This window comes from Artemia franciscana, chromosome 10, assembly GCF_032884065.1.
Source record: "Artemia franciscana chromosome 10, ASM3288406v1, whole genome shotgun sequence".
Taxonomy (NCBI): domain Eukaryota; kingdom Metazoa; phylum Arthropoda; class Branchiopoda; order Anostraca; family Artemiidae; genus Artemia; species Artemia franciscana.
This window is the reverse complement of record NC_088872.1, coordinates 966,473-986,076: the sequence shown is the minus strand read 5'-3', so window position 1 is coordinate 986,076 and position 19,604 is coordinate 966,473. Positions and strand designations below refer to the sequence as shown.

Sequence of the window (19,604 nt, the reverse complement as noted above, 5' to 3'; positions counted from 1 at the left end):
TGTTGATTAGGCATTTTTGCCATAGGCTATATAAAGGGGTTAAGTTAGAAAATGAAACTTTCAGTAATGAATTCAGGGCCAAAAACACTTTGGGAAGATATTGCCAAGCTTCCATTTTAATCCTCATCTGATACCTAAATCTTAGAATATTGTATACTTAACAGGTCTATGCCCATTGAAATTTTGACAAATCAGCATTTTACCTTAATTTTCAGCTATCAGTTTCTTTTTCTCTGGTTTTAGTTCTGAAAATGCAATTTCTGTTATATGAGTAGGATTATTATATTATATGAGTATATATTAAGTCATATGAGTATATTAAGCCATATCAATGTTTTTTTCTAAATTTAGGAATTGTAGCCTATTTGCAGATCTTTGAAACATCATAAATTGGGATTATCCTAAACAAAGTTATGAAGCTGAAAACATTGTTGTACTTCATTTAAGCAAAGGATCTATTTTGCTAGGTTTCACTTGTATAACAAAGACTTTTAAAGGTCATCAAAGGTCAGGGCCCTCTAGAGAGAGAAGGTGTAGAGGTAAGTACTTCAAAATACCTTCCAGGGGTAATTGTTTAGTTTCATCACAAGCCGTCTAAACTGGAAACTATACTGCAAAGCTATAGCACTTAGGAATGGTAATTCTCAAAGTGCATCCATTTCTGGTTGACCCTCTTCCTCCATGGGACAAACTAAAAATGCATAAAGTGGGCTGGGTTTGAAGCCAAGGTCTAAGTTGGGGTTGTACAATATGAATGAAACTATATTTTAAATACTAATTCCAGTCATCACTGGTAATTTCTGTACAGTAGGAAGTCCAAAGATAACTAAAAAACTCAAACATCCATTGATGTTATTATCCAAAATGGTTCACTTTCACCACAAAAAAAACAACAAAAACAATAATTAATAACAACCAATCTCTCATTAGGTCATCAATAATAATAACCAATCTCATAATAATAAACAGAAAAGAGAGAAAAAAGAAAAATGAATAAATAAAAGAACTATGAACCTTGGCCTAGCAAATACCTTTTTAATTTATTTTTAAATAACCCCTCAGTTGCCCAAATGTTCTCTGGGACAGATTTCCACACATTAGGCCCCAAAAATCTAGCAGGGAAGCTGGCCCTGGTTCCACTTCTGTGCAGGACAACAAAAGTACTAGCATGATGCATCTCATGATGATGCAAAGATCTGCTTTCACCAAAGTAATCACAAAAAAACCTTTGGACTTGCATTATTCCAACATTGATAAGTAAAGATTCCAACTTGCTACTCCTGTAGCTGTCCTACATTCAGCACTTGAAACTTTTTGAAGCAAGCTGTGGTGTTGTGTTCACCTTCAACATATCCACCAATAAGATGCACTGTTTTATTTTGAAGAATCTCAACATGTTTAAAATTCACATAAAAATTGCTTGCCCATAACATGCAGCCATACAAAATATATGGATGAATCAGAGCATGGTATAAAAGCAATAAAACTCCTTTTTTTTATCCTTTATCCTTTTTTCCCAATTATGCACCCCATCCCACATATAGCTTTAGTTTAAATTAAACTGAAGTAACAAATCTCTTAACTTTATAATATACAGAGTGTTTCTATTGATGAAATTTCTGTTTCTCCTTCCATTGTTATCCACTTTTTAAAATCACTTTCAATAATATTTTGTCCACATTGATCTGTAATTTATTCAGGTAGAACTGGGTTTCATCAAGTCAAGACTACAGAAACCCATTTAAAAAATAACTGATGGCATTGGGTTGCTCAAGACAAAACAACCAGCAAAGAACATTATTAGAAATATGTCTAGGACCATTAGGGTGGGGCAATCATTATAACTGGAAAGGATGTAAATTAAGGAATCTAATGGTACTGCTGTTATTTGTTTAGCCTATTTCATTCAGAAGTGGCCAACCACCAGATACAGACCTAGGCTACATATATAACTCTGCTAATGTTTTTTTTTGTATTATTTTTGTGTTCTTGTTTTTATATCAGTTGCTGGTTCAGCTCTCCTTGTTTTCTTAAGGAATAATTTCTGCTCAGTCCAAGTTAAAATATCTTGAAAATACCTTTGTCTATGGACTCTATTCTATGTACTATTGTGACTGTAATAATACTTTTATACAGAAAGAGTAGGCTAGTACCATTTGCTTCCAACAACTCTGTTTCCAGATATAATGGTTTGACATGTGATGTAGCCTGAATTAATATATTTATCCTTTGCTTGAATCATTGCATCTGCTTGTTAATGAGCATTTGTGTTCTTAAACTGAAACATATTGATAACCTAGTATCACATCATTGCAAAGCATTGAGGAGTTATGTAGATGCATAAAAAACAAGGGCAGAAATGCAACCAAACATAAACTAAGCAACTGAAACTTTATTTTATTTTAACCATTTTAATGAATGGCTGTGCAATATATATATATATATATATATATATATATATATCTATATATATAAAAATAAGTTGTCTGTCTGTGGATGTGTGGATGGATGTGTGGATGGATGTGTCAGGTGACGTCACCTGAAAAAACTGGATTAGGTGACGTCAAAACTGAAAAAACTAAAAAAAGGCAAAAACTACAAAAAAAACTAAAAACTAATAAAAAAAATAAAAAAGCTAAAAAACTAAAAAAACTATAAAGGTAAAAACCAATAAAAAACTAAAAAAAAAACTGAAAAAACTAAAAAAAGGCAAAAACTACAAAAAAAACTAAAAACTAATAAAAAAAGTAAAAAAGCTAAAAAACTAAAAAAACTAAAAAAACTAAAAAAAGGTAAAAAACTAAAAAAAATAAAAAATAAAAAAAAACTAAAAAAAAGGAAAAAACTGAAAAATAAGCTAAAATAAAGGTAAAAACCAATAAAAAACTAAAAAAAAAGGAAAAAACTAATAAATGACGACACTCAAAGAGAAAGCGACCAGGACAAAAAACTAAAAAAAAAGGCAAAAACTACAAAAAAACTAAAAACTAATAAAAAAAATAAAAAAGCTAAAAAACTAAAAAAACTAAAAAAAGGTAAAAAACTAAAAAAACTAAAAACTAAAAAAAAACTAAAAAAGGTAAAAACTAAAAGAACTAAAAAAGAAAAAAATAAATGACGACACTCAAAGAGAAAGCGACCAGGACAAAAGGAATGTTCGATTAGCAATCAACAAAGCACCGGGACACAGGGAGTATAAATGACGACCAGGACACAAGTAAAAAAAAAAATTAACAAAACTAAAAAGAAGGTAAAAACTACAAAAAAACTAAAAAGAAAAAAAAACTAAAAACTAATAAAAAAACTAAAAAATCTAAAAATCTAAATAAACTAAAAAAGAAAAAAAAAGGAAAAAAATAAAGGAGAAAAACAAAACTAAAAAACGAATGTATATACAGACCGGTACACCGGGATACAAATGACGACCGGGACACAGGGAATATAAATAACGACCGGGACACAGGGACACAACTACAACGGGGACACCGGGGGAAACAGGGGGATATAAATGACGACCGGGACAAAAAAACTAAAAAGAAATAAAAACTAAAAACTAATAAAAAAAACTAAAAAATCTAAAAATCTAAATAAGCTAAAAAAGAAAAAAAAAGGAAAAAAATAAAGGAGAAAAACAAAACTAAAAAACGAATGTATATACAGACCGGGACACCGGGATACAAATGATGACCGGGACCCGGGACACAGGGAATATAAATGACGACCGGGACACAGGGACACAACTACAACGGGGACACCGGGGGAAACAGGGGGATAACCTGACAATCTATTTATATGCAAAGACAATGGGACAGCAAAGAATGTTGTATATTCGCAAGTTTTACGTAGTTAAAACCATATATATATATATATATCTATATTCACAGGTGGGACATAGGGACACAACTACAATGGCGCGTAACTATTATGGCGCGTAACGACTTACGCGCGCGGGGGGGCTTGGGGGGGGCGCGAAGCGCCCCCACCAACTAGGTGTTGGGGTGGCGCGAAGCGCCACCCCAACAGCTAGTATATATATATAAATAAGTTGTCTGTGTGTCGAGTGACGTCACTGTCCGCATATGACGTCTGAATTATTTCATCACATACCAATTCAAAAACGAATGTATTCAAGCCAAAGTAGCTCAGTTATATAACTACCTGTGTTGGCACAGTGGGTTTGACCTTAGCGGGTAATACGGGACACAGAGATCGAACCATGTTGTAGGAATGCACTACAGGGCCGACGCAGGGACCTTAGTAGTCAAGAAGCGTCGTTAATCCGATACAAATACAGTAGCTCAGTTGGTAAAGCGTTATGTTCTAGGCTCTATGTACAAGAGGTTCCAGGTTCGAACCTTGGCTTTAGCATTAATACCAAAGAAAAAAAACTAAAAAAGATAAAAACTACAAAAAAAAAACTAAAAGGAAAATAATAAAAAACTAAAAAAGCTAAAAAACTAAAAAAACTTAAAAAAGGGTAAAAAAAGTAAAAAAACTAAAAAAAGGTAAAAACTACAAAAAACTAAAAAGAAAAAAACTAAAAACTAATAAAAAAAAACTAAAAAATGCAAAAGAAAAAAAACTAAAAAAAGGAAAAAACTGACAAATAAAGGAGAAAAAGAAAACTAAAAAAAAAAAAATAAAAAGGTAAATGTATTCAAACCAAAGTAGATGAGTTGGTAAAGCGTTATGTTCCAGGTTCTAGGTCCAAGAGGTTCCAGGCTCGAACCTTGGCTTTAGCATTAATACAAAAGAAGAAAAGAAACTAAAAAAGAAAAAAAACTAAAAAAAAACAACTAAAAAACAGGTAAAAACTGCTAAAAAAGCTAAAAACTAAAAAAACTAAAAAGAAGGTGAAAAACTAAAAATAAAAAAGAAAAAAAAACTAAAAAAGGGTAAAAACAGCAAAAAACTAAAAAGAAAAAAAACTAAAAACTAATAAAAAAACTAAAAACTTAAAAAGAAAAAAAACTAAAAAAAAAGGAAAAAACGGAAAAATAAAGGAGAAAAAGAAAACAAAATAAAATAAAAAAAAACTAAAAAAGGTAAAAAAAAACTAAAAAGAAAAAAGAAAAAACAAACTAAAAAGCTAAAAAATAGGTAAAAACCAAAAAAAACTAAAAAGAAAAAAAGCAAAAAATTTATTTCATCATATACCAATTCAAAAACGAATGTATATACAGACCGGGACACAGGGAATATAAATGACGACCGGGACACTTAAAGAGATATTACAGACTGGGACACCGGGACACAAATGACGACTGGGACGTGTGTGTTGACTGACGTCATGTTTGTGTGTCGACTGACGTCATGTTTGTTGACTATAAATGACGACTGGGACACAGGGACACAACTACAACGGGGACGCCGGGGGGCACAGGGGGATATATAAATGACGATGGGGACACAGGGAATGTTTGATTCGCAATCACCATCAACAAAGCTCAAGGGCAATCATTAGAATAATGAGGTATAGATCTGAATACGGATTGTTTTTCCCTACGGATTATATGTTGCATGTTCAAGAGTCGGTAAACCTGACAATCTTTTTTTATGTACAGACAATGGGACAGCGAAGAATGTTGTATATTTGCAAGTTTTACGTAGTTAAAAACATATATATATATATATATATATATATATATATATATATTCACAGGTGGGACACAGGGACACAACTCCAATGGCGCGTAACGACTTACGCGCGCGGGGAGGCTTGGGGGTGGGCGCGAAGTGCCACTAACTAGGTGTTGGGGTGGCGCGAAGCGCCACCTCAACAGCTAGTTTAAATATAAAATTTAATGGAGAAACTGAAATAAGCCATTCCTTTTTGACTGAGCTGATTTCAAAAATATTTATAAAACTATTTTTGTTATCAAATTAAGGTTTGCTCACTTTAGTGGTCAATTTAATCTTTCGAGCTAAGATTAGGCATATATTCTCCTCAGTGTTTTTGATTAGGTTAGGTTAACAAGTTAACAATTAAGTTAACAAGGTACAAATCAAGGTGACTGCTAAATACTGTTAAATGTCCAAACACTTCTGCAATGGGAATCATTGTATAAAAAGTAAGCAAAACAAAGTGATACAAACAAACTCAATCAATATGAAAAAAACAAAAACACAAAATTCACAGAAAACATAATAAACTTGAGAAAAGAGTAAAAAAAAACAATCCATAAAAATGAAAATTGACTATACCTCTGGTATTCAATTATACTTCTACCTCCTACCTCTCTTAATAATACAGTTACTGTTGAAGCTGGCAATGAGAGGATAATGTTCGTTCACCAACAAAACTTTATTTCTGTGTCTCTAAATGATAATTTGTTAATTACCAATAATATTCTTTAGCAAGTTTTATAAATAACTCTAGTTTTAAACCACCTAATGGTTTTGAAGTTACTTTTTTTTTCACTTCTCAATATATTTTCTTTATTTTTTTTTTATTTTGACTAAAAGAGTCTATGTTTATCTCAGGTTGTGATAAACAATTATTAGAAATAAAATTTTATCTCAAACATTTGCTTATAGCTGATATGCTTTTTAAATTCTTTTGTTATTATTATTTAGCATTTTTGTTTCTCAGAATGCAAGAACACTGACAAATTTATTTCTTAATTAATAATTGCAACTTTGCTGTTTTTCTTATGGTTACCAGTTTGCATGTTATCTTTCAAACTACTGTAATGTATTGCTAAAATATGATGGTTAATATTGTGGCTGGCCTAAGGCCCATTCAAGGAGTGGATTTTGGGTGCAATATATTGTGAAGAGAAGGGAAAAGAGGAGCTGTATTTCAGTGTACCGTTGCTCTTATTGTTCACAATCTAAAGTTAGATGTGACTGAAATAAAACAGAACTGTAATTTAAAGGTTGATTCTTCCTATTCATTTTTTTTTTACTGAAAGCTAAAGCACTTTAGTACTTGGATAATTAAAGTACTTCCAGTAGTAAGTACTTTCTAGACTTCCCTTAGATGTCAAATAATAGTATTATTATAAGTATTACAATAAAATTCCAAATGTTTCTTCTTTACATCTGAAAACACACAAAAAAGGAAAAACTCACAAACCCCCCACAAAAAAAGAAGCAAAGGAAACAAAATCTAATAAAGCACATTTCAATAAAGCATAAGGCAAGATATCTGCTATGTACTAATATATGTCTGAACTGTCTTCTGATATGGTAATTATTTATATAAAAAGTGACCAAAACAAAGTGATACAAACAAAATCAATCAATATGAAAAACTAAATTCACAGAAAATGTAATAAACTTGAAAAGCCAGTCAAATAAAATCAATTGTTAAAAGATGAAAATTGATGAAACCTCTGGCTGTCAATTAAACCTCTACCTCCTATCTCACTTAATCATGCAGTTACTGTTGAAGATGGCAATGATTTAATTAACTGTTGGTTCACCAGCAATGCATTATTTCTGTGTCTCTTATTGGTAATGTGTCAGCAATGATATTCTTTAGCCAGTTTTAGAATGAACTTGTGTTTTAAACTGCCGAGTAGTTTTAATGGCAAATTGTTTTTCACTTCTTGATATATTGGCTTTTTTTACTTTTGACTTCAAAATGCAAATTCAGTCTGTCTTGGCTTGTAATAAACATTAAACAATTATTTGAAATAAAGTATCATCTTAGACCTATTGTTTATGATATTTTTTTCAAATACTTCATTATTGTTGTTTACTATTTTTGTTTCCAGAATGAAAGAATGTTACAACCTTTACTAGATATAATAAAATGTTAGGCGTGTCTTGCTAGTAGTGTTCAATGTTTATGATATGAGTAAGGAGTTCCATTATTATATTTTATTGCATCGAATTCAATTTCACATCCTATATGTACTGTCCATCGAAGCCTTGGACACTTAAGTATAAAAAAGAGATTTATTTTTACTTGTATATAAACTGTTGTTAAGAAAACATATCTTTAAAACTCATTATTGAGATATCTATTTATTTTGTGGATCTTATTTTCATCCCTTGATTTTAATATTATAACTTGGCACTTTAATTGCTCCATAATCAGATTGTTCTCTTATAGTACCACAAATTTGTTCGCAAATGAGTATTGGAGGGTTTTTCTGAAGGGAGAGGCTGTATCTTCTGACCACTTTTAATCAATTTTACTCCTCTAAGACTGACATAAAAAAATTATATTTTAACCCTCCCCCACCTCCAGAAAATTCTCTTCTTGGGTGTTTCTCCTCATTCTTGACTAATTAAATTTAATTTTTTTATAATGTTTTATCTACTTTTCTGCAAAAATGTTTGATTTTTAAAGATGGATTTTGGATGCTTAAAAGGGCCACGGAGGGAAAATTAGGGCTGAAGGGAGGGGAAAAATTAAAAAAAATGAGGTATTTTTAACTAACGAGTGGGTGATCGGATCTTAAGGAATTTTGATATTTTGAAGGACCTTGTGTCTCAGAGCTCTTATTTTAAATACTGACCGGCAGATTAAACCTCTGATTTTCCTTTTAAATCAGTCTATTGATTCTTAAAATTTCGCTAGAGCTCATACCATATGAGCTCTTGGCTCTTCTGACCTCGTCACAAGTGCCATGTGAGCTCTTAGCTCTTGTTTTTTTTTAATTTTTTCTTTTTAACTTTTCGTCTACTTTTCCGAAAAAATGTTTGATTTTGAAAGATGGATTTTAGATGCTTAGAAGGGCCACATACCCATTTTATGCCTCCAGTAATACAAAATAATCACAAGGCAACATTTTAGTCAAGTAAGAGGTTGATCTAGACCAAGGTATAAATTCTTGTTTTTGCCTGCCACTAGCTGGTTACATCACTTTCAACGATTTCTAATCAAATTAAGGTGTGTCCTGCAGGGATGGAGAAAAATAAAGGATTTAAGATGTGTATATTTTTAGGAGCACGAAGAGAAAAAAGATGGCGATTCTCGAAGTGAACACAAATCCTCTTCTAAGCATAAACACAAAGATAAGGAACGTGATCGTGACCGAGATCGTGAGAGAAAAGACAAGGACCGAAAGGACAGGGTAAGCCATTGAGTTTGTACAAGTGTTCCAGTTGTCAAACTGGTTAAGTCTGTAAATTAAACAACAGAGCATATTGGTCAGAGATATATTGCTGTTTTTTATTTTAATGAGCCAACCATTTGCTCGACAGATTTTCATGATTTTCTTTGTGTGTTCACATATGTGTTGGAGTGTGGATAATGTGTTCAACTATATCTTAGTATGGAGTTGCATGGTAAATGTATTTGTATTGAATATTATTTTTTCATTCATGTATTAATCCTTGTTTTTAAGGGATATTTATTGTAAACGCTAAATGTTGATTGCCAATCAAGTTATTTGACCTAGTAAAAGCTGCTTCGGTGGGTGTGGCTTAAGAACGGCTTAAAATTCGCGTAAAAAACTGATCAGTGACTGCATTGACACCAGGACCTCTTTTTTCGTTCAGTTTGTTGTGACAGTTTTTCAAAATTCGCCTGTTTTATCTGTGTTCAAAACAAATGCTAGGGAACAGTTAAATGCTTTCAAAATGTTACCACGAGTTTTTCACGCTGTTTTTAGTACGTTTGGAATTCGTTCACACCAAGAAATTATTTTACGTTCCGTTTGTGCCTCCGTGGTCAATATGACGTTGATTCCTTCGTATGTTACGCACGGAACTTAGAAAGTAGATTAAGTCTAAAGAAAATTGACCTACACCTGAAAAATGGAAGTATGTCTTTTTTATTTCTAAGACATCTTGTCTCTGACTTAAGCCAATACTCTTTAGAGACGAAGCAAACAGGATAAAACTGTAAGGGGGGGGAGGGTAGTTGATCAATTTTTTCAGTAGGTGCTGAGTCTAGTAGTACTAAAAAGTTTTCTGAAGAAGAATCAAAGCCGATTTTCAAGAAGCACATAGGGGTAAAAGATACGTAGTTGCATTATATATACCTAGTGTTGGTGAAAATCAAACGTCATGTATTTTATATCTGTAAAATATACGGATCTTTTTTTTTCATAATCCGTATTAAAAAAAAATAGTGTCATCTTTTGACATTGAAGTGTCATATATCAGTATTTTTTTGGCTCAGTGCTTCTAGTGTAAAAACAGAAGAAAGGAATGATCTTATGCCCAATATTTTTTATTTTGGGGGCCTATAGGACTCTATGGGCCTATGGGGGCCTATTGGAAGCAGCCAACAGCAAATAATAGAAAGAATATGAACAGGAGGTATCTGATTTGAAAAGCAAATGATCAGCATTTGCTGATCATTTGCTTGTCAGCAAACTGGTTTAAAAAGCCTTAGAAACGCTGCTTTGAATCAGTTAGGTTTTGTTTTTCGACAGTATATTGAACTGACAGATATATTGAAAATTTTATATCTTATAATTTTTAAGTGTTCGTTTTTAGTATGCAGATTTTTAAGATTGCTTTATTTAATTGTACATTGAGACAGACCGTGAACACTAGTCCAATCTGTTAGACATTTTCTTTGTATTCTACATTGGCCTAATCCCCGTGGCGCTTTTCGTCCTTATTTTCATCATGTATGGTTATACTATTGTTTGACGGTAATATTCTATAGACTTATAGATATATATAACTCGCAAACTTGTGGTTTAATGTACCAAGGACAGTGAAAATGAATTCTAATTGCTTTAATTGGTAAAATACACCAAGACAATGAAAGTTATTTCTGAATTCGAAACTGATTTAGAATAAAAAAAAATACTGTCTTTTTCAGAGTTATTGTAAGGGGAAAAAGACAAATAACCACTTAAACCGCACTACCTTTTCGTTTAAAGAAAACAAAAAAAGAAACGTGCAAAAATTTTAGTAAAAGGTAATTAAAAAAATAAACATATTTTCACTGTATCTTCGGTGCTTTTTTAAAATATGGTGTTTAAAATTTTACTGTCATTCTGATAATTATAAAAATTACTGGGCGAACTACTACTACCTACAACTCACCGCAGTACCAAGCCGCCTGAGACCAACAGAGCTACGGACGATCCTCCTCTATCCCAATTTGTTCAAAGCCTCCCTCTTTAAAACCTCCCAGGAAGTTTCCATTTCCTTTAAATCTCTCTTAATGACATTTTCCTACCCCAACCGTGGTTGACCTGCTTTCCCTTAGCCCTAGACGGTTGACCTAAAAGGACGATCTTTGGCAATCTGTCATCCTTCATCCATAGAACATGCCCTAGCCATCTCAACCTCTTTTTCATTATAGCCATAGAAAGCGGTATTGAACCATATTTTTCGTAAAGCCTACTGTTTCAAATACGGTCAGTAAGCTGGGTACCCAGAACAATCCTTAGACAATTTCTCTTCACTTGACTTGATTTATTGAAAAAATAAAAAACGATACATATACTTATTTCTGTACTGCCAACATGCCAGAGGGTATAAACGGTCAATACGGGGATTTGAGAAATCAATCATTTGATAAAAATTTAACAAAAATATCATCAAAAAATCTCTGAAAAACATCTAGCATATCTTCATCCACTTTCAAGAGAACCCATGCTTCAGAGCCATATTTGACCACTGTCATCACCTTTCCAATATCATCACCTTCCGATATTCTAATCTTGGTTTGCACACTTATCTCCCTATTCTTTCAAACTTCTTAATTGTGAAAAACACCCTGAGCCTTGGTTATTATACTTTGAACATCTTCACTGCTCCCACCGTCTTTACTAATAATGCTACCAAGTAAGTGAAGCTGTCCACCTGATAAATCTTTTCGTTACCCGACGTCACCTTTTCATCCTCACTTATTCATAGCCTTAGTGACTTAATCAAACTGGAAAACTTAGGCAAACAGGAAACCATTTTTTTTCTGCAATTAATTTTTTTTAGCTGACTCATTTTGGGATCATGAGTCGAAAATGGAATCAGCTTTTCTGTGTCTGGTATGCTTGTTGAAATATATCTACAATTAAGTTTTGCTGTTAAAATCACTATATATACCAATGGATGTAATATTATGTAATAGCTAGTTTCTGTTGTTTTATTTTTTGTAATATATTCTTAGGATGCTGAATCCAGATGCGAAATCAGTTTTTCTGTATCAGCTATACTTCATAAAATATTACATCATCCTCCACAATTATGGTTTAATGATGGTTTAAAATTAATTGTTTTATTAATGTGACATAGCGTAAAATTTGGAGTTGCTAGCCAAAAATCTATGTCTAAATTGAATTTGGTTTATTAAATACATGTATAGCACCAAGAGCTGCGGCAAGCTGCACCAACTAGCACCAAGAGCTGCTGCAAGCTGCACCAACTAGCACCAAGAGCTGCGGCAAGCTGCACCAACTAGCACCAAGAGCTGCGGCAAGCTGCACCAACTAGCACCAAGAGCTGCGGTAAGCTGCACCAACTAGCACCAAGAGCTGCGACAAGCTGCACCAACTAGCACCAAGAGCTGCGGCAAGCTGCACCAACTAGCACCAAGGGCTGCGGCAAGCTGCACCAACTAGCACCAAGAGCTGCGGCATCAAAACCACTGTTGCCTAGTATCAACGCAATTATATGGCAATGTTATTTTAGATAGCCAACCAAGTCTCAGTGTTGCCTTTTTTCCGATTTCTAGACTTTTCAACAGAAATTCCTGATCAATTCCTCGAAATGTGAAAAAAGGCAATTGAATAGTTGATGCAGGGTTCTTAGTAGGTTTATTTCTCTTGTTCTAAAGCTAAATCGATTATTTTTTTAGTTTTTAAGCGAATTTCTTGTTCTTATTACTATTTTTTTTACATGAGTTATTTGGGTATATTCTGTTACAGCCCAAGCTGAACTTGAGCCCGAGTTGAGTAATTCTCATATACAAAAGCACTTTTTTTCTTGAACTGTACTACTAAAAAAACGTAAAAGTAATCTTTTTTAGATGCATTCTTGTATAAATTACTACAATTATGTCCCAGTTGCAAACGCGTCTTCAGCATTTACTTTATAAAATGAGGGTCAGATGTTCTACCAATAGCTTGCAATAGCTAGTTCTTGATTTGTTAAAAGCACATTGATTGTACCTGGTGTTGGCGTGGTGGATTAATATCTGCTTAGCAATATGTGGCATAGGGGTCAATTCCAACTGCCGTAAGGCTGGGTGACAGGCTTGGTACCTGATCCTGTAAAGAAGACCCAGCAGCCAAAACATCAACAATTGTCAACGCTGTGTGCGTGATTAGTGGCTCTGAAGGATCTTTGTTGTGCGCCATGATAGCTGTGTAAGAAACCTCATTAAAAAAAATTATTTGTATTTTTTTCTTAAAGGATCGAGAACGTGATAAAGACCGCGGAGACAAAGAGAAAAGTCATTCTAGCAGCAAAGACAAGGATCGAAGTGACAGAGATAAAGACAGGGACAAGCACCGTGACAAAAGTAGAAGGTAAACCCTATTCTAGGTTCCTAGATGTTTTTTTTTCATTTGCTGAATTTGGAGTCATTGGCTATAAGGGCGAAACGCGTTTGAATTCCTATTCAATTTACTTGTATTCTCTGAACACTTTTTTCATTCTCTATGGATTAGTTTTGGACTCTGAAAATGTTTATACAATCCAAATAAATGTAACAGAAAATAATATTGTTATCTTTGTAAGATCATCACTATTGACTTCCAATGTTGATTCTGCTGTCTTGATCGGTAACTATAAAAAAGGATTTTTTTTTAGCCTATTCAGGGATTCACCTTTTCACTAATTTTTTTTCACCTTCTAATTTTAAGAAATCCCCCCCCCCAAAAAAAAAAGTATCACAGAGCTAGGACTTCATCAGTTGTCGCTTTATCAACTTCAGCTACAAAAATAGAACATTTAGTATTTTTGACTATTCTGTAGGAAGGCATTAAAATTTCGCAATATAGTTGTAAAAACATTAACTAAATACCTAAAAGCCAATTGAAGCTTACATGCAAATAAAGAACCAATAGAGGGAGCACATTTGTATTATTCGAGTATTGAACGTTTTTATGGGGTCAAAAACCTTTTATGATTATTTTTATCATTTCACTTTACAATATCGATGAAGGAAATTTTAGACTATGCTTCAAAACTCGACACAACAGTGGCTAATACTAAACCAGAACTAACTGGTATGCAGTACACAGACACACACACAGGTATATATATATATATATATATATATATATATATATATATAAATAAGTTGTCTGTGTGTGTGTGTGGGTCTGTCGGGTGACGTCATGTTTGTGTGTTGACTGACGTCATGTTTTTGACTGACGAAATTACAGACCGGGACATCGGGACACAAATGACGACCGGGACACCGGCATATCTTCTATATATATAAAAATAAGTTGTCTGTGTGTGGATCTGTGGATCAGGTGACGTCATGTTTGTCCGCATATGACGTCTGAATTATTTCACACTAATACAAAAGAAGAAAAAAACTAAAAAAGGTAAAAACTACAAAAAAAACTAAAAAGAAAAAAAAAACTAAAAAAGCTAAAAAACTAAAAAAAACTAAAAAAGGGTAAAAATCTAATAACTAAAAAAAAAAAACTGAAAAAAATAAAAAAAGGCAAAAACTACAAAAAAAATAAAAACTAATAAAAAAACTAAAAAAGCTAAAAAACTAAAAAACCAAAAAAACTAAAAAAAGGTAAAAAACTAAAAACTAAAAAAGAAAAAAACTAAAAAAAAGGAAAAAACTGAAAAATAAAAGAGAAAAAGAAAACAAAAAAATATGAATAAATATATATAAAAATAAGTTGTTTGTGGGTTATGTCTGTCTGTCTGTCTGTCGAGTGACGTCGTGTTTGTCCGCATATGACGTCTGAATTATTTCACACTAATACAAAAGAAGAAAAAAAACTAAAAAAGGTAAAAACTACAAAAAAAACTAAAAAGAAAAAAAAAACTATAAAACTAAAAAAAACTAAAAAAAGGTAAAAAACTAAAAACTAAAAAAAAACTGAAAAAACTAAAAAAAGGCAAAAACTAAAAAAAAACTAAAAACTAATAAAAAAACTAAAAAAGCTAAAAAACTAAAAAAAACTAAAAAAAGGTAAAAAACAAAAAAAAACTAAAAACTAAAAAAGAAAAAACTAAAAAAAAGGAAAAAACTGAAAAATAAGAGAAAAAGAAAACTAAAAAAATATTAATAAATATAAAAAATATAAATATAAATATAATATAAATTAGCAATCAACAAAGCACCGAGACACAAATGACGACCGGGACACAGGGAGTATAAATGACGACCAGGACATAAGTAAAAAAAAAACTAAAAAAACTAAAAAAATGGTAAAAACTACAAAAAAACTAAAAACTAATAAAAAAACTAAAAAATCTAAAAATCTAAATAAACTAAAAAAGAAAAAAAAGAAAAAAGGAAAAAAATAAAGGAGAAAAACAAAACTAAAAAACGAATGTATATACAGACCGGGACACCGGGATACAAATGACGACCAGGACACAGGGAATATAAATGACGACCGGGACACAGGGACACAACTACAATGGGGACGCCGGGGGGCACAGGGGGATATAAATGACGACCGGGACACCGGGACACAAGGAATATAAATGACGCCCGGGACACTCAAAGAGAAATCACAGACTGGAACACCGGGACACAAATGACGACCGGGACACAGGGAATATAAATGACGACCGGGACACAGGGACATAACTACAAAGGGGACGCCGGGGTGCACAGGGGGATATATAAATGACAGACAATGGGACAGCAAAGAATGTTGTATATTCGCAAGTTTTACGTAGTTAAAAACATATATATATATATATATATATATATATATATATATATATATATATATATATATATATATATATATATATATATATATATATATATATATATATATATATATATATATATATATATATATATCTATCTATCTATATTCACAGGTGGGACATAGGGACACAACTACAATGGCGCGTAACTAATATGGCGCGTAACGACTTACGCGCGCGGGGGGCTTGGGGGGGGGGCGCGAAGCGCCCCCACCAACTAGGTGTTGGGGTGGCGCGAAGCGCCACCCCAACAGCTAGTAGGGAATATAAATGATGACCGGGACACTCAAAGAGAAAGCGACCGGGACACAAGGGATGTTCGATTAGCAATCACCATCAACAAAGCACCGGGACACAAATGACGACCGGGACACAGGGAGTATAAATGACGACCAGGACATAAGTAAAAAAAACTAAAAAAAAAACTAAAAAAAAGGTAAAAACTACAAAAAAACTAAAAAGAAAAAAAAACAACTAAAAACTAATAAAAAAACTAAAAAAGCTAAAAAACTAAAAAAGAAAAAAAAAAATAAAAAAAGGAAAAAAAAATGACGACCGGGACACAGGGAAAATAAATGACTACCGGGACACAGGGACACAACTACAACGGGGACGCCGGGGGGCACAGGGGGATATATAAATGACGACGGCGACACAGGGAATGTTCGATTAGCAATCACCATCAACAAAGCTCAAGGGCAATCATTAGAATTATGAGGTATAACTAAAAAAACTAAAAAAGGTAAAAAACTGAAAACTAAAAAAAGACCAATTCAAAAACGAATGTATATACAGACCGGGACACAAATGACGACCGGGACACAAGGAATATGAATGACGCTCGGGACACTCAAAGAGGAATCACAGACTGGGACACCGGGACACAAATGACGACCGGGACACAGGGAATATAAATGACGACAGAGACACAACTACAACGGGGACGCCGGGGGGCACAGGGGGATATATAAATGACGACGTCAACAAAGGGAATGGTCGATTATCAATCACCATCAACAAATCTCAAGGGCAATCATTAGAATCATGAGGTATAGATCTGAATACGGATTGTTTTCCCATGGACCATTATATGTTGCATGTTCAAGAGTCGGTAAACCTGACAGTCTATTTATATGCACAGACAATGGGACAGCAAAGAATGCTGTATATTCGCAAGTTTTACGTAGTTAAAAACATATATATATATATATCTATCTATATTCACAGGTGGGACATAGGGACACAACTACAATGGCGCGTAACGACTTACGCGCGTGGGGGGGCACGAAGCGCCCCCATCAACTAGGTGTTAGGGTGGCGCTTGCGCCACCCCAACAGCTAGTATATATATATATATATATATATTTATATATATATATTTGTGTGTGTGTGTGTGTGTGCATATATATATTTCTCTTTTCCCATTTCCATTAAATCTTTGGGAACAAGAAGTTCTCATTTCTCTTAAATCTATACCTACGGCATCCTTTCACTCGATTCGGGGGTAACCTGCTTTTCGTTTGGTCCTAAACGGTTGCCAGACAAGGACAATCTTGGTCAATCTGTCATCCTTTATCTACAGTGTGTCTTAGCCATCTCAACCTGTCTTTCATTATAGCCCTAGAAAGTGGGATTGACCCACATTTTTCGTGCAGACTACTGTCGGAGATGCGGTCAGTCAGTCGGGTACCCAAAACAACCCAAACGTGTCCTTGGTCAATTTAATTTTCAAATAGTATTTACTTAGCATTTTCGTTTACGATGGATTTTCTTTAATTAGCATGTACTAAAAGAAAATACATGTGGTCGCAACCACGCTCTGTGGCAGTTTTTATAACCGTCCAATGTGCCAGGGTTTGGTCACCCTTGTTCTTAACTTATTTATATCCTATCTTCGGATATTGCCTATCATTTCTCGCATTAATTTTAACCTTAAATTCCAGCGATGAAAAAATGACTAATGGCCACTCCAGTAGTAAGGACAAAGAAAAAGACCGAGAACGCAAAGATCGGGACAAAGACAGAGAGAAGGATCGGGAAAGAGAACGGGAAAAGGGCAAAGATAAAGAACGAGAAAAGGACAGGGACAAAGAGCGAGAAAGGGACAGGGATAAGGAGCGAGAGAAGGACAGGGACAAAGAACGAAGCAAGGATAAAGATAAGGAAAGGGAGCGTGAAAAGGATCGACATAAAGATCGAGACCGCAAGGACAAGGATCGGCATTCATCAAGTCATAAGGATAAACACAGGGACAAGGACAGAGACAAAGATAGAGAGAGGAAAGATAAAGAAAAAGAGGGAGATAAAGAAAGAAGGGAAAAGCCTAAAGACAAAATCAAGGGTAAGTTTTGGTTAATTGTCATTTCTTATAGGGTCAGTCTTGCCATGTGTGCGTCTAGCCATCTAGGATAATTAGCTATAAAACAAATGAAGCATAATAGCTTCAAAGATTGTTGCAAATAATGAGGATTGGAGGGTGGAGGAGAACAGACTTAACACATATGTGGCGTGTATACCTTGTTCAACTGTATTGAATCGAGCTTTGTTTTCTTCCCCCCTCTTAATTTTTCGTATTTCTTTGAATAAATCTTTTAGATAATTGGTTTTTGTTTTTAAGTTGTATGCGTAAACTCCAGCTCGTTTTTTTTTAATCTGTAAATTTGTATTTTCGGTTGGAGGGAATTTAAATTATCTTGAAAACATTCATTATTCTTTATGTCGCAGTGAAAAGGATACCGAAAATTAAAAAGGAGGTAAGAAAACTCTGAAAGTTTTTGCCATAACAAACTTATTATCTAATATTATAACTATTATTATAACTATTATAACTATTAGTCTTAAACTTATAATTATAATAATATAATTATTATCTGTGTTAGTCTTAAACAGCCAACCTGAGACATGTACATTCGATTTTTTTTTTTTTTTTTTTTGAAGGAGCAATAATAATAATAAAGAAAACAATAATGTGTATAAGAAGTCGCCAGAAATTTGGAAAAACTCCGGGATTTCGTGGAAGATGGGTCGCAAGCCCCCTTTCTCCCATTCTTCACGTGCGTTCTTGGCCATTGCCCATTTTTGACTAAAACAACGTAGGTTGGAGAGGCTATGCAGTTGTTTGCTTCCAGCACCAGAGCCATTGTTGTGACGTGCTACATTCATTGGCAGTGAGATTGTGATGCTAAAAAAACAGAAGAAGGAATATCCCTATTTTTCACCGGGGCTTACTCTCGACTCCCCTCAAGTTTTTTATGGTACTTGATATCTACCAAGTGAAATATAGCGATCGCAAATTCTGTCGGTCTGTTTGTAGGTCTGTTGGTCTGTCTGTCCCGGTTTTGCTAGTTTAGGCACTTCCAGGTAAGCTAGGACGGTGAAATTTGGCGGACGTATCAGGAACAAGACCAAATTAAATGAGAAATTGTTGTTTCCCCGATTCGACCATCTGGGGGGGGGGGGAATGGGGGGACGGTTAAATTGGAAAAATTAGAAAAAAGAGGTATTTTTAACTTACGAACGGGGTATCGGATCCTAATGAAATTTGGTATTTAGAAGGATATCGTGTCTCAGAGCTCTTATTTTAAATCCCGACCGGATCTGGTGACATTGATGGGAGTTGGTGGGGGGTGAATCTAAAATCTTGGAAAACGCTTAGAGTGGAGGGATCGGGATGAAACTCGATGGGAAAAATAAACAGAGACCTAGATACGTGATGGATATAACCGGAACGGATCTACTCTATTTGGTGGAGTTGGGGGGGGGGACTAATTCTGAAAAATTAGAAAAAATGAGGTTTTTTAACTTACGAAGGAGTGATCGGA

At 33.8% G+C, this 19,604-nt stretch overlaps 1 protein-coding gene across 2 annotated transcripts in view; it reads left to right on the top strand.

The window, feature by feature from the left end:
• LOC136031636 (DNA topoisomerase I, mitochondrial-like) overlaps positions 1-19,604 on the top strand; it is a 71,369-nt gene that overhangs the window by 724 nt on the left and 51,041 nt on the right. For both annotated transcript variants that reach the window (XM_065711278.1, XM_065711279.1), the window contains exons 2-4: positions 8,901-9,029; positions 13,276-13,391; positions 17,727-18,124. In XM_065711278.1, coding sequence (XP_065567350.1) covers positions 8,901-9,029; positions 13,276-13,391; positions 17,727-18,124 — 643 coding nt within the window. The remainder of the gene's footprint in view (positions 1-8,900; positions 9,030-13,275; positions 13,392-17,726; positions 18,125-19,604) is intronic.